Genomic DNA, 14820 nt, shown 5'->3' with positions numbered 1-14820 from the left:
AGTCTCTCGTTGGAGTCTATTTTTGAAGATTTTTTTGTTGAAGGATTGCCACTTTAGGTCTGTAATCGAGTGACCAAAGAGATTGAAGTGTTCTCCGACTGGTTTTTGAATGTTATAATTCTTGACGTCTGATTTGTGTCCATTTATTTTTTTACATAGAGACAGTGTGTATGATAACACCCATTGTTTCATGCTCTCTGTGTATATAAATCTCCCCACTGTATTTTCCACTGCATGCATCCGATGAAGTGAGCTGTAGCTCACGAAAGCTCATGCTCAAATAAATCGGTTAGTCTCTAAGGTGCCACAAGTACTCCTTTTCTTTTTGCGGATACAGACTAACACGGCTGCTACTCTGAAACCTGTCTTTTCTGCTTTATTTATTCAACTCTTAGCAGCAGCAAAGAGAGGCACTGCATTCAAGCACAGAGAGGCTTTAAATAGCACAGCTACATGAAAGGGACTTGGGGCTTGTCTACACTGGCACTTTACAGTGCTGGAAGTTTCTCGCTCAGGGGTGTCAAAAAACACTCCCCTGAGCACTGCAAGTTTCGGCGCTGTAAAATGCCAGTGTAGACAGTGTACACCTGCACTCCCAGCACTGGGAGCTATTCCCCTCATGGAGGTGGTTTTTTTACAGCGCTGGAAGAGCTCTCTCCCAGGGCTGGTGCCGCGAGTACACAGCCACATTAAAGTGCTGCCACGGCAGCGCTTCAACATTGCTAGTGAAGACATGCCCTTGGATTGCATACTCAAAACTGCTTTTATATTGCAGCCTTGTGTGAGAACAAAGCATCTGTGCATTTGAATGTAGTAATGCTCCCTACTCTGTTTTCACCACCACCAACGTGGATGTGGTGGTAATAAAGCAGGGAAAGAACTTTTCCGGACCTCCGCTTTACTTATCATGTTAGGGGATGGCTACACTTGCAGATGTAGGGTAATGGGAGTTAAACCAGCCCTCAGAGACAGCACCAGGGAAAGCACTACCATGCGTTCACACAGTCAGCTGCAAGCACAGTGGCGTGGCCACATTAGCAGCGCTTGCAATGCCACGGAGAGCAGGGCATCGGGATAGCTATCCCAGTATGCAAGCGGCTGCAGTGTGCTTTTCAAATCGGGGGGAAGGGGTGTGTGTATGTGGAATGTGACAGGGAGTGTGTTGTGTGTATTTGGGGGGAGAGACTGCGTTATGGGGGGCAGAGATTGTGTCAGCATGCTGTCTTGTAAGTTCAGACAGCAGCAGAGTGAAGGGGGAAACCCTGACATCAGCCCCCACCCCTGCCTCTCTCTCTCTCTCGTTCTCACACACACATATGCACAAATGCCTGCCGCTGCAGCAGGAGCATTCCACAGTAATGGTTTGCTTTGTCCAGGAGCAGATAAGCATGCGGGCTGTCAGAAATAGAGCTTTGAAAGGGCATATCCGCATGCCTGCAGCCGAGTTCAAAACAATGACAAGAGTTGCCGCTTGTCTTCAAGGGATTATGGGACGTTTCTGGAGGCCAATCATTGCACAGTAACGCAACACATCATCCACACTGACACCCAGGCGTTTCAGCCGGGGCGCAGCAAGATTTATGCTTCTCGTGGAGATGGATTACCAGGAGCGCTCCAGCTGCAGAGTCCAGGCGCTCTACATGCCTTGCCACTGTGGACGGAGTTAGGGTGCCCGGGGCTAATTTAATGCGCTCTAACTTGCAAATGTAACCAAGACCAAAGTTGTGAGCATGGCAGGGAACCTATATGCAGCAGGCTGGTTAGTAAGCATAGCAGGACCATAAGTACATAAGCATAACTCTGTATTATAACTGCAGGAAACTAGGGTACTCCGATTATTCTGCTACACATAATAAACATTCATTTAATTTCTGAAACAGCTGTGTGCTAACATTATGTAGTGCCAATGTAACCCAACAGCCATTCTTTCAAGTAAATACAAAACACCATACATATTACTACTTCAAGATAAGAAGAAATCCAAAGAAAAGCATTTAAATCATCACCACATTTTAGAGACATTGACAAATTAATCAAAGCAAGCTTTAACCAACACCAAATTATTTTAACATGACTGTGATGACACAAACAAAATCCCAAAATGTCTAAGCTAAAGTGTGTGCTCAGTCTTTAAACTCGCTTGACTGTGAAATAAAACGAGGCAAAAATACTTGATATTCAGATAGATTCGTTTTCCTGGCTTTATATTTACATAGCACTTCACAAACATTAGTAACTCTTCATAAAACTATTGGGTTGCAGGCAGCCATAAGTATAATTCCCTCACTATCACTTTGTGCCTAACTTATTTTTATAGACCAAGCTACAAATCTTTTTATCAAGCTTTGTTATAGTTATCATTGTTATTGTATTTTGATTTTAATTCCTCATTTACCTTAATTTTGATAAATAAAACAGGAATGAATCACCCAATGAATTTCCTTGATTATATTATTAAGGGAGTTGCAGGTCATAATTTTCCCTCTTTTAAATTTGCCAGACTTGTCCAATTGCAGCTGTAAGTGCATACTCTGTGAACTCTAGAGCCCAGTAAACACAGTGAGTTTTACACACTTTTGGGTCATACTAACCTGCATCCGCACTGCTATTGCCAGAGGACCTACAGCCTCTACAGCAGACTGGTTACTGTACTTTAAATCTTGACCATAACCATGTTCCCCTGTAAAAGAAAACATTGCACCAATGAGTCATGAGACCTTTGACAGCAGGAATGGGCAGAAACATGTTGGAGAGATATCTTCATCCAAAAAAAAATAAATAAATAAAAAAAAATTGTCTGACTGTTTATTCCAAATTTAACAACCTCACTGCTGAACTACCACTGTCTCCTTAATTTTAAGCAGACAGCAGCTGGAAGATTGGTGTGGGAGTGTATACATATTAGATATCCAAAGGAAACCAGTTCCAGTTCACAAAAATGTGCCATTTGTGCAAAAAGCTACAGAATGTGTTAGGATTTGGAAAATTACATATATTTGAAACAATCCATTGGACAAATAGGGAAAAGATTTTTAGTCTGCCTTTCCCTGTGCATATCACTTTGAGAGGGTAATGAAATTAAGAAATATATGCACAAGATCATAAAAAAAAATACTACCATTAGCCAATCAGATTTATAATCTAGACTCAGAATAGACAAAGTTTTCTGACATTAATGAGTAGCAAGTTTCCTTCACCAATATTACTTTTAATGCAGACTTTCTGCACAGTCAACGCAATGGTTACAACTGGCTTCCAGTAGGACAAGGTCTTTCAGTGGTCATGAATTAGATTAGATGTCAATGTATTATTTTGTCACTGTTCCCATTATCCTTGTTTGTTTGTTTTTTCAACCCACTTGTTGCTTCTTGCCTTATATCTAGTGATTTCTTCAGGCAAAGATCCATCTTTCAGTCTAAACTTTAGCTAGCACAATGGGACCCTGATCTTGAATGCAGACTCTAGGCATTACAATAATAAAAGTGCATTTGCTGCATTAGTCTTATACCTCAGGGAACCAGAGCTCAAATCCTGACCCAGTCAGGTTGTCTCTTTCTAATTCCCATCTGTGCACATCATAAAAACAACTACACAATTTGGCACAATTCTCACTCTTAAAGAGTCTCAGAACTAGAACATCAGGGACATTGTGGGTCAGAATTAAAGGCATGCTGACATAAGTGTGTAGAGAAATTTGAACACCAACTGCCCACACAATGCTTGACTCTAGCCAGTGCTGTTAGTCATCATGTCCTGCCTACTTAGAACACTGAAGTCACTGAGAGACCAAAAGACCTTGTTTACATACACATTTAGCCTAATTCAATTAATCTTCTAACACTTTCTCAAATGCTACCTCATCAAGCACCTTTACCTCAGTGACAAAGCTAACTAAATAATAGAGATTCTATTCCTAACACTACACACACAATAAAAAATGTTTAAAAGATCGTCCGCTTGTGTTAACACTTCTTGTTTTAAACCAGATCTTATGGTGTTCTACAATTTTAGACTAGAATCCTGTGCAACTTACTGGAATTTATAACAGTCTGTCAGTCATAAACTGACTACAGTTGCATTGAGACCATTCTGGGATTTTTGCCAGAACAACAAATGAAGTAAGAGGGACGAAGTTAAATTCCCCTCTCTTTCAGACATCTGTGCTTTACAGAAACATTTCAAGTTTTTATTTGAATTGGCTTAATATGCCTTCTTTATCAATGCAGAGATTAGCATGTGTATAAATACACATTAGACTCAGAGATTTCCCTTCAACAGCGTTCTCTCAGCCTCCATGTACTTACAACACAAAGTCAGACTAATCTGGCTTTTGCAGGGAACTAGATGAAGTTAGAGAGGTAGAATGCATGCACACACTCTAACCAAGGGGGAAACCTGTGGTGTTGCAACGTCTCATTTATGGCAGATATTCCAACTGATGGGCTGGAATAGCTGCCCTAGTCTCTCCACGCCCCCTATGATCAGTATAAGTGTACATCCTGCAGCCCCTCTTCCATCCTGCCCCAAGGACTCCTACAGGCCTACCTATTTTTACCCCAGGGTGCAGAGTGAGAGAGCTGCTGCCTCATTCAGAGACTCTGCCTGTATCCCCAGGCAGTCCCACTGCAGGGTTTAAGTGGTGCAGAGGGATTTGCTAGTTCCTTTCCATATGGGTGAGTTTCACAACTACATACTTATGTATAGGCTGGGATTTTCAAAGATTAGCAAGATCCCATAGAAGAGGCTATTATTATTATTATTGAAGTAATACCCTAGTTATTAGTACAGATAAGCAGGATGCCATATTAATGGAAATTGCTTTTTAAAAACATTCTAAATGAAGAACATGCCAAACATCAGATTATATAAAATAAAAGCTGCATCCAAGAAAATTCCATCACCAAAAGTGAATGCTTCAGATCCATCTAGTTTATGTCATCAGAACTACACAAGAAAATTATGTCCTCACAATTTCTTGGTACTTATCTTTTATTCTGGGAAATAAAACATGCACGTGTGTGAGGGTGGATACTCTATTTACATATGTGAGATAAAAATGTAGCCACCACCAGGCAGAAATAATAGTCAATTCATGGCTGTTGTTGCCTTCAGGCCGCATTTCACTGCTGTGACATCTCAAATGTTAAAAATATCCTATTTTTAAAGTGTGAAAAAAACCAAAACTACTTTTTGAGCACATCTATTAATAAAATTCCAATATGCGTTTAAAGTAAAAAATCAAATATAAGATTGTGACTTCACTGATGTCACAATTACCTAACAATAGGCTTTAAATAATTTGCAGTTCAGCTAAGTGAATTCTTCCTGTCCAACACAAACAAATGTATTTTTTGTATACCTTCTCTATAAATTTCAACAAGCATGGAATAAAAAAATTGGTAAAATGTGTTTCTGCTATTCTTCCAGTGTTTCTCCTGCAAAACATACGCAGGAAGACAGATGGATATTTGTAGATGGTTTAAATAAAACACATTTTCTTTTTAAAATCCTGTGTTGTCTCTCAAAAAATGTCATAGGGATGCATGTATCTAGGGTCCCAGTATTGGAGCCGGATACATGCAGAGACACATATACGCTCATGCAGAGTCTGACTGAAATCAATGCGTTCTACATATCTATTTTAGGTACCTATAAGGACTACATTGCCATATCTGAGCACCTCACAATCTTTTAATGTATTTATCCTCACAATGTTCCTGTGGGATAGGAAAGAACTATTATCCTATTAGGTACCACTGTGGAATTGAAGCATAAAACTAAGGGTAGGGTTGCCAGGCATCCGGTTTTTGTCCGGAACGCCCGGTCGAAAAAGGTCATTGGTGGCTGTAGTCATGGGGGCTCTGCACGCTGCCTCCACTCCAAGCACCAGCTCCGCAGCTCCCATTGGCTGTGCAGAGGCAGTGCCTGCAGGCACAGACAGCGCACAGAGCCCCCTGAGCCCTCCACCTACAAGTCAGACATTCCAGATGCTTCTGGGAGCCACCTGAGGTAAGCACTGCCCGGGCGAAGCACGCACTTCACATTCCCTCCCGCACCCCAACCCCCTGCCCCAGCCCTAAGCCCCCTCCAACACCCCCTCCTGGAGCCTGCACCCCACACTCCCTCCCGAACCCCAAACCCCTGCCCCAGCCTGAGCCTCCTCCCGCACCCATACTCCCTGCCATAGCCCACACCACAACCCCCTGCCCCAGCCCGGAGCCCTCTACTGCACCCCAAACCTCCAGCTGGAGTCTGCACCCCCTCCCATACCTCCAAACCCCTCGGCCCCAGCCCTGATTCCCCTCCTATATTCCAAACCCCTCAGCCCCAGCCCAGAGCCTCCTCCAGCACCACAAGCCCCTCATCCCCAGTTCCACCCCACCAGACGGAGCCCTCACCCCCTACCCCAATCCGGAGCCTCCTCCCACACTCTGAACCCATTTCTGGCCCCATCCTGGAGCCCGTACCCCAACCCCCTGCCCAGTGAAACTGAGGGTGAGGGAGAGCGAGCAGGCAGGCAGGGCCTCAGGGAAGGGGTAGGAAAGGGGTGTTCAGTTTTGTGTGATTAGAAAGTTGGGAACCCTAACTAAGGGCAAGTCTATACAGCAAGTTAGAGCATGGCAAGTTAAGGTGTAAATCTATAGTGCTCTGGCATGCCGTACACTAACTGTCCATGTGGACCCTGCAGCTGCACACTAAATGTTCCCTAGTACGCTTTGAACAGGATCTGTTTATTTAAAATTCTGTTTTTTAAAATAGTATTGGGTTATTATATAATATTTTAAAACAGGATTTGCTTACCAAAAATAGCTTACTAGCTTTGCTATGGCTTTCAATAGGATTTAGGGAGGTCTTCCAGCTTTCACTTTCTGTTTAAAAAGCTGAATCAAATATAGATTTCATGCATATAATTTAGCTTTTTTAAATTAAAAAACAAATCAAAGAGTGACCTGGGAGCAATGGTTGGTTTTGTACACATTGGGTAGTGACCACAAATCGTTAGAATTATATGAAATAACACAGAAGGTACGTGGATAAAACTAAAAAGCCAAGTAATTTGTTCTTGGGGAGAGTGCGAGACGACATATTTTAGAATAGAATTTATTACATTACTGTGAACTACAGAGATTACTTTAAAAAGTCAATTGCTTTGACATCAGAAAGTGAGATCCATTTATCCCGACATACAAGTTCTAAGTATTATTATGTGACAATTAGAACTTTCTGGGGATGTTATTCAAATAGGTTCAACTATAATCCTGACTCAAAGTCTAAAAATCATGCACTTTTACTCCTATAGCAGCTAGCTGTCCAGTAAAATGTCAAATATTTTTGTAGCATACCTTTGCACTAAATTTTTTTATTTTAATGTCTTGAAACTTAGGCTTGTTCAATCCAAGCTCCTATACTAAAAATAAGATGAGCTGCATGGCATAAACAAATTTATTTTCATTGTAATGCTTTGAATTCTGATCTTGGAAACATTTATGCATGTGAATGATTTTACGCATCTGAGTAGTCCCATTGAATTTAATAGGACTACTCACATTTGCACTGCTATTCACATAAGTGTTCGCAGGATAGAGTCTTAGATGACTAATGATACATATTAAAGAGTTTGTATAATCAAACAAATAATCTCTATGGCTTTCTTCCATAAATCATTGAAGAAGAAGAATGGCCAACACTCGCTGGCATCTTTAAAAAAAAAAGCACATCTAGATCATAATCAAATTCTACCACGTCATAGACGATTACATGGTGAAGTTACTACTAAGAAATATGACCTTTTAGAAGAATTAACTAAGTAATTAGATAATTTAGTTTACAGCTGGGTTCAATGAGTTCGATCAGTTTAATGAGCCACTGATTTCAATGGATTACATTGGCAGTAGGTGTAATAGAGTGGCAATACAGGCCAAGTATCTACTCTCGTGTAAACTATCCTAAATAAAAAAAAATTACTTGGCTTCTACTTTCTCCTTTGTAAATGAAAGTACAATGTGGAACAAATTTCCGTCTGTTCTTGTAGACTTTTTTTATGGAGGTGTACTCTTCTGGCTCACACACTAGCTGAGTTTAGAAGTCCCTTCCCACTGAAAAGGTTTTTTCTTCCTTGTACTTCTGTACAAAACTAAACTGGATAAAGCATTAGAAAATAAGTAGGGAACAATCCTGCAGTGGGAGCAGATCTACAGGATGACCGAATTGTTTTTTACCATTCTAATTTGTAGGAATATGTTCTACTCCTGAGGGCATTCTGTGCCAAAAGATTAAAAATTCTAGGCCAAAAAATTGAAAATTCTGCACACAGTATTGTAAAATTCTGCAAATTTTATATGTCAAATAAATGTCGAAGCTCCAGCACGGCATTGGGGAGTACAGGGCACTAGCTTCACAGAGGTGGGAAATCACTGTGCAGCTCCTCCCCGGGACATTGACTCAGCGATGAGGCTGCATCCAACTCTGACACAGTGCAAGGACCGGGCCTGCCCCAGAAACACCTCAGAGCCCTGCTTCTCCATGCCAGGTGTACAAGGTATGGGCAGGCAGGCTCAATAAGGCAGGATCCAAGTGTGGAGGGGCTTAGTGTGGGTAGATCCAGGTGTGGGTTAAGAGGGTTTGGTGTCGGGCAATCTGGGTGCAGGTGGCTCAGTGGGGGATCCAGGTGGGAGGGGGTGTTCTGGGTGCAACAGTAATAGGATTCTGCAGGGGGGGTCCAGGTGAAGGTGGTTGGGGCTCAGTGGGGAGAGGGTTTGGTTTGGTGGGAATAAAGTTGGCAGGGAGTCTTGGTGTGGGGAGCTCAGTGTGTGGGGGAGTCCAGATGCTGGGGGAGTGGGGCTCAGTGGGGCAGGGATCCAGGTGCAGCTGGTTGGGGCGTGGTAGGGTGGGGATCCAGGTGCGGGTGGCTTCTCAGGGCAGTCCAGGTGCAGGGGGCTCATCGGGGGGGTTCTGGGTGCAGAGGGAGGGTGAGGCTTGGCAGGAAGGTCTGGGTATGAGGAGGTCTGGATGCATGGGGGTTGGGTGGATGGAGAAGCAGCTCCCTGTACAGTGATCCCTCCATGTGAAGCTGAAGAGCGATGGGTGCAGGAAGCGTGAGGGAGTTGGGGGAGAGTTTGCAGAACTTCCTATAGCCAGGGGAGAAATCTGACACGGCCCCAAATCCCATGCCAGGGAATAGAAAGTCCCGTCCTCCCCAGCCCAGCCAGGACTAGCCGCTGAGCTCGGTGCAGGGTAGGAGCCACCAGCCAGGTCTTCCCCAGTCCCACCCTCTGCCCCAGAGTGATTTACTTCTCTGCCAACTGCCCTGGGTACCCAAAACATACTGCTGGGAGGGTCTCATGACCACTCTTGTGGCTTCCCTTTGCTTCCCAATCAGAAAGTGATTTTTCTGCGGGGAAGCAAAGAAATCTGCAGGGGACAAATTCTGCACATGCTCAGTGGCACAGAATTCCCCCAGGAATAATGTACATTCTATAATACTGATAATTAAGCTAGTAACATCATCAACTGTTGCCTGCATAACCCCAAGCTCATAAATATCAGGTACAGGAAGGGATGAACTCATATACATGCATACATACACACAATACATATACATTTATTTTTAAATGAGCTATTCTAAACATTGCAGGTCTTTGCTACCATATCTTGTACTTATCCTTGTATCCCTTACACTTCTTTCGAGTGGTATACAATTTTAAACTGATCTTACCTGATAAAAAGTCAGGATAACAACTGACAATGGTTGTTCCAGGCCTTATCCAACTGACTGGAATCTCCTTAGGTTTGGTACTGCCAACCACCACCACATCTGCCTGATGAAGCTAAAAACCAGACAAACAAAAATATTCTAAAATCAGGAATATATCATGCAGTGTAGACTTAACATTCAAGCCCAACTTATACTTAACTTCTCACAGTATCCACAAGTGAATGCAAAAGATCCAGACTACAGGCCTGATTCTTACATTACTGAGGATCAGGAATAACTCCATTGAAATCAATATGTACATTCTAGTGTAAAGTCAGGAAAGTGAGATCACAATCAGGGCCCATAATATTACATGAAAATCATATCTTGAAAAACCCACTGTGCTTGAAAGTGCTGTGCAACTGGACATTTTGGAGGGACTTCTCTTTTGTGGAAGATGTGGGTTGAAAGAATGTGATAACATTTGATTAGAAATGAGGTCAAGAAACTAAACATTCAAAATTACTACAATTTGTTGAACAACTATCTGAACATCTCAATTGTGGGCAAAACAAGGCACTGCTCAAAGCTGGATTTGTGAAAGTGGTGAAAACAAAAAAAACCCACATACTCAAGTCACATTAGTCGGAAGGCAACATAAGAGCTGATCAGCTGTCCTATATTCATCAGCGCCTTCAAAAAATTCCAATTAAAACCTTTTTCCCTGTTAACTCATGTTTACCAAAAGAAGCCCCTGATTTTATCAGGCTCTGTGGAGTCAAGGACAATACAGAGCATGACATTGCCCTTCTAGTAACAAACAAAGGCATAAGCTGTTGTTTCCTCCCTACCTCCAATAGAGCACTGTAAACGATACAAGAATCTACACAAGGTAAGGAATAATATGTATCCTAAATTATAAGCAGACACACAGACATATACAAAGGTACTCAAAATGGAAAGACAGGCCTTGCATTGCATCAAGATTGAATGCAGAAATAGTTTCTAGACAGTAGAGGTTTTGGAAATAACTAAAGATGTGTCAATAGATGCTGAGCGTCACAAACTCTGCAAGCCTCACTACAAACTGACTTAAGACTGCCTAGTATCCTTGCCAAATCAGGTGTGATGCAATATTAAAGAAATTCCTGCCAAGAAATAACAATTAAAAATTCCATCAGAACAGCAGTTTTGGCACTGTCCAATGGCAAGGAAGGGGGAAGGTGGATCTGGTGGAAATGGGAGAAATCTAACAGCTCTATCATCTGCACAAAGAACGGGGGCAGGGGGAAAAAAGGATTGAACTTTTTTTTTCCTCAGGAACTGGAATAAGGCTGCAAGGCAAGGGAGATGTGAGAGAGTTACTAACAGGACAACTGGAGGATATACCAAGTTGATTCAGACTGAAATCAGATATAGTAACTCCTTGCTTAACATTATAGTTATGTTCATGAAAAACACTACTTTAAGCGAAACGATGTTAAGCGAATCCAATTTCCCTATAAGAATAAATTCGGTGGGGGGAGGGTGGGCGAGGGTTGTGTTAGGTTCCAGGGATTTTTTTTTTTGCCAGACAAAAGGCATTATATACAGTATGAGTTTTAAATAATTATAAACAAACATTTTAATATTGTACTCACCAATGATGATTGTGAAGCTTGGTTGAGGCAGGGGCATAGCAAGGTCGGAGGCTTGCCCCACTCCACCTGCCCAGCACTTCCACCGGAGAGAGGGCTTGGGGTGCGGGGGCTTGCCCACTCCTCAGCTGGAATGCCAGGCAGGCAGAATGAGGCAAGCCCCCAGACCCCGTTCCCCAGCAGGAGTGGCAGGCAGGCAGGCAGAGTGAGACAAGCCAAACAACCTTATGACGGAACATTACTCGTTCAATAGGCAGCCTCCTTTCTAGAGTGATCAGTGTCCCCAAGGCTTCCAGCTCAGTTTTGTTCTATCATAGTTAAAATCACATGTACCAGTGTCACTGTAAATTGTATTCCAGCCATAATTTTTTTTTGGTATTACTAATATTACAATTATTTTAAATGGCATTAGGAAATCTCTTACATTTATATATTGTCTCTCACCCTGTAAAATCCTAAAACTCTCAGCAACTTAAATTCATGTGAATCACTTCACCTACCACTAACTACACCCCATTTTCTAAACACAAAACACCGCTAACCAAACGGTAAAGGCAGTAAGTGAAGAATAATACATTTCTCTAATTAAAAGAGCACGGAATTTAAGTATGCAAAATACATTTATTCAAAACAGAATGTGGCCAGGTCAACAGAACCAGTTAACATCCACACTTTTGAGAAATATCTTCTTTGATAAGTACAGGTAGTTTTTATGTCTCATCCTGCATCATGCCTTGGTTAACACACAGCTACTAAATTTAAGACTGATATACACAGTTAAGGGTTCCATCAAACGGATAAACACTATTTCCTACACCTCCCTGCATTTTCCCATGGAGGTCTCCCATCTACCTACTGACCTAGCACAATTTCTTTTTGATTGAGACCTGATGAACATTGAGACAGCCATAGGGCATCAGACGTGTGGTTCTTCCAGTCCAGTATCCTGTCTCCGACAGTGGCCAGAAACAGAAGCTCCACAGGAAGATATGAAAAACCGCACAGTAGATGAGGAATAATCTGCCCCAATGATGGTCTCACCCTAGCCCTTGAGAGATAGCTATTGCCTTAAACCCAGAAGTACAATGTTTTACATCCCTTCTAAAATCTTTTAACATTAACTACTGTAACACTGGATAGTCTTGTTATTCATACAAATGCCCAAATCCTTTGAATCCTCCTAAATTAATTGGCTTCGACAACATCCTGTGGCAATTAGTTCCACAGTCTGATCACTGACTGTATGAAAAGTTATTTTGTTTCATTCGGTTTGAATTTGCTGCCTTTCAGTCTCATTGGCTGTCCCCTTGTTCTTGTACTGTGAAACAGGGAGAATAGAAACACTCAACCTACTTTCCCTGTATCATTCACTATTTTATATATTTTTATCTTGTCTCCTCTTACTCACCTATTTTCTAGGGTGAACAATTGCTATCTATTCATGTGAGAGTTTTTCTGTCCCTTTAATCATTCTCGTTGCTCTCCTCAGAACCCCCACTAATTCTGCAATATCTTTTTGGAAATGGGTTGATCAGTATTGTAGTCAGTATTCCAGATGATGATGAACCACTGTATTATACAAAGCCATTATGATATTTTCTGTTTCAGAGGAACAGCCGTGTTAGTCTGTATTCGCAAAAAGAAAAGGAGTACTTGTGGCACCTTAGAGACTAACCAATTTATTTGAGCATGAGCTTTCGTGAGCTACAGCTCACTTCATCAGATGTATACCGTGGAAACTGCAGAAAAATATTTTCTGTATTATCTTCTATTCTATTCATCCTAACATTTGGTTTGCTTTTTTGACTGCTGCTAAAATCATAGTCCAAAGAGTTATACATGCAGAAAATACCTTATTCTTAACTTTGAACTCTGTATTTAGATTTGGCTTTTACAGTTACCTTAGCTGAATTTAGAATGCACTTCTATTTTTTCAAAAAAATAGTTTTAATGTATTTTCTTAAGCATGTTAAAAAAAACTTAACTAATGTTTGTTTTGCAGAACTTTTTTGTATAAGCCTATTTATTCAAGACATAAAAGAAAACCAGAAATTAAAAATTATTAAGGGCACCAACACAATGTTATTAGGCTCTCTTGCGTTTTGGTTTTAATTATTCATTCTTGTACGGAACTCTCTTGTGAAGGAAAGGAAATTAATATCTGGTCCCCAATCTTTGTGCGATATTGTTCAACACTGGAAGTCAATCTTGCGAGTTAAATTTCATGCACGCTTTAGAACATGACTGCTTGCTTTGGATGAGAGAGCAAGTTGCTTTCATGAATTTGAATCTTGTGCTCGTCTCAAACACTAATCAACAGCATACCTGACCTTCATTCTAGGATATTAAGATTCATCTAATTAGAGACCCTTGGCTTATACCTGGCTACTGCTAGAATAGATATTGGTCAAATTCAATGTTGATTTAATCTGATCTTATTTCTTGTGCAATGGAGCTGGGTTTTTGCTTTGTTTATATTGTTTGGTTTCATTTTCTTAGTATTTCAAACTGCTTCTCAATAATATATGCAGTAAAATTCTGAGAAAAACACCTTCTTCTTCTTCTTCTTCTTCTAAGACTCCTCGTGATCCCTCCCTTATTGGAACAGACAACAGACATATGTGCTCTACGTTGCAAGTGAAAGACAATAAGTATATACTTTTGGGCTATTTAATGTCTTCCTGCTGCTAAAATGTGAGTGTTAGCAATAAGTTAAATATCTACTTCGCTTGGTTTCATAATCTTAGCAACTGTTGAGGTTATTTAGATACATTTTGGTTGATAAGAATTTCAATGAGAAGTTTCAGTTTGCATTGTGTAATATTGTATTCCCATATTAAATCTTGGATCATGCACCTGTAATCATGGATCAGTTAAGGAATGGTACAGGTTTACCAAATTAGGGACTCAATGGTTCAAGAAAACTGAGGTACCATACAGGCCCTTGTATCACTATCTGCTCTTTCCTAGATACTGGTACTTTTTTAATCCCTACAAACTGATCTATACATATCACTATATGCAGATCGGCTCTTTGGACACATACCCACCAAGAGGCTTGTAAAGACTTACAGCTTCACTTACAAAGACTTTTCATTTCACAAGCAGTTTACTAAGTAGAAATATTAGAAGTACTTTAGACTATGATAGTGAGTGCTTACACCCTAAGAAATAATTTATGTTTTGGTGTAGAAAATAGTGTGTCCTGTGAGTTACAGGAACCCAATCTTTTCCACATCAAAACAAAGATTAATACTGTTATAATTCAAGCATAATTCAAATACAGGTATAATTCAGATATGTAGTGTCAACTAGTATATGCCATATAGCAGGGACAAAGACAGTACATTTGTATAGTGCCTAGCACTGTGGCCTGAATTGGTTGAGACCTCTATATGGTTGAGACCTCTCAACAAATGATAATTCCAAAGAGCCTTTATCCAATACATTTGATCAATTCTGATATATGCAATTATAAGGTTGAAAAAC

General features: G+C 41.0%; 1 protein-coding gene across 2 annotated transcripts in view; it reads right to left on the bottom strand.

Moving 5' to 3' along the window:
* MTHFD1L (methylenetetrahydrofolate dehydrogenase (NADP+ dependent) 1 like) overlaps positions 1 to 14820 on the bottom strand; it is a 255883-nt gene that overhangs the window by 220017 nt on the left and 21046 nt on the right. For both annotated transcript variants that reach the window (XM_048844238.2, XM_048844239.2), the window contains exons 8-9: positions 9716 to 9827; positions 2592 to 2680 (exon numbers count right to left, since the gene is read on the bottom strand). In XM_048844238.2, coding sequence (XP_048700195.1) covers positions 2592 to 2680; positions 9716 to 9827 — 201 coding nt within the window. The remainder of the gene's footprint in view (positions 1 to 2591; positions 2681 to 9715; positions 9828 to 14820) is intronic.

Source organism: Caretta caretta, chromosome 3, assembly GCF_965140235.1.
Source record: "Caretta caretta isolate rCarCar2 chromosome 3, rCarCar1.hap1, whole genome shotgun sequence".
NCBI classification, from domain to species: domain Eukaryota; kingdom Metazoa; phylum Chordata; order Testudines; family Cheloniidae; genus Caretta; species Caretta caretta.
This window is presented reverse-complemented; position numbering and strand designations above follow the sequence as displayed.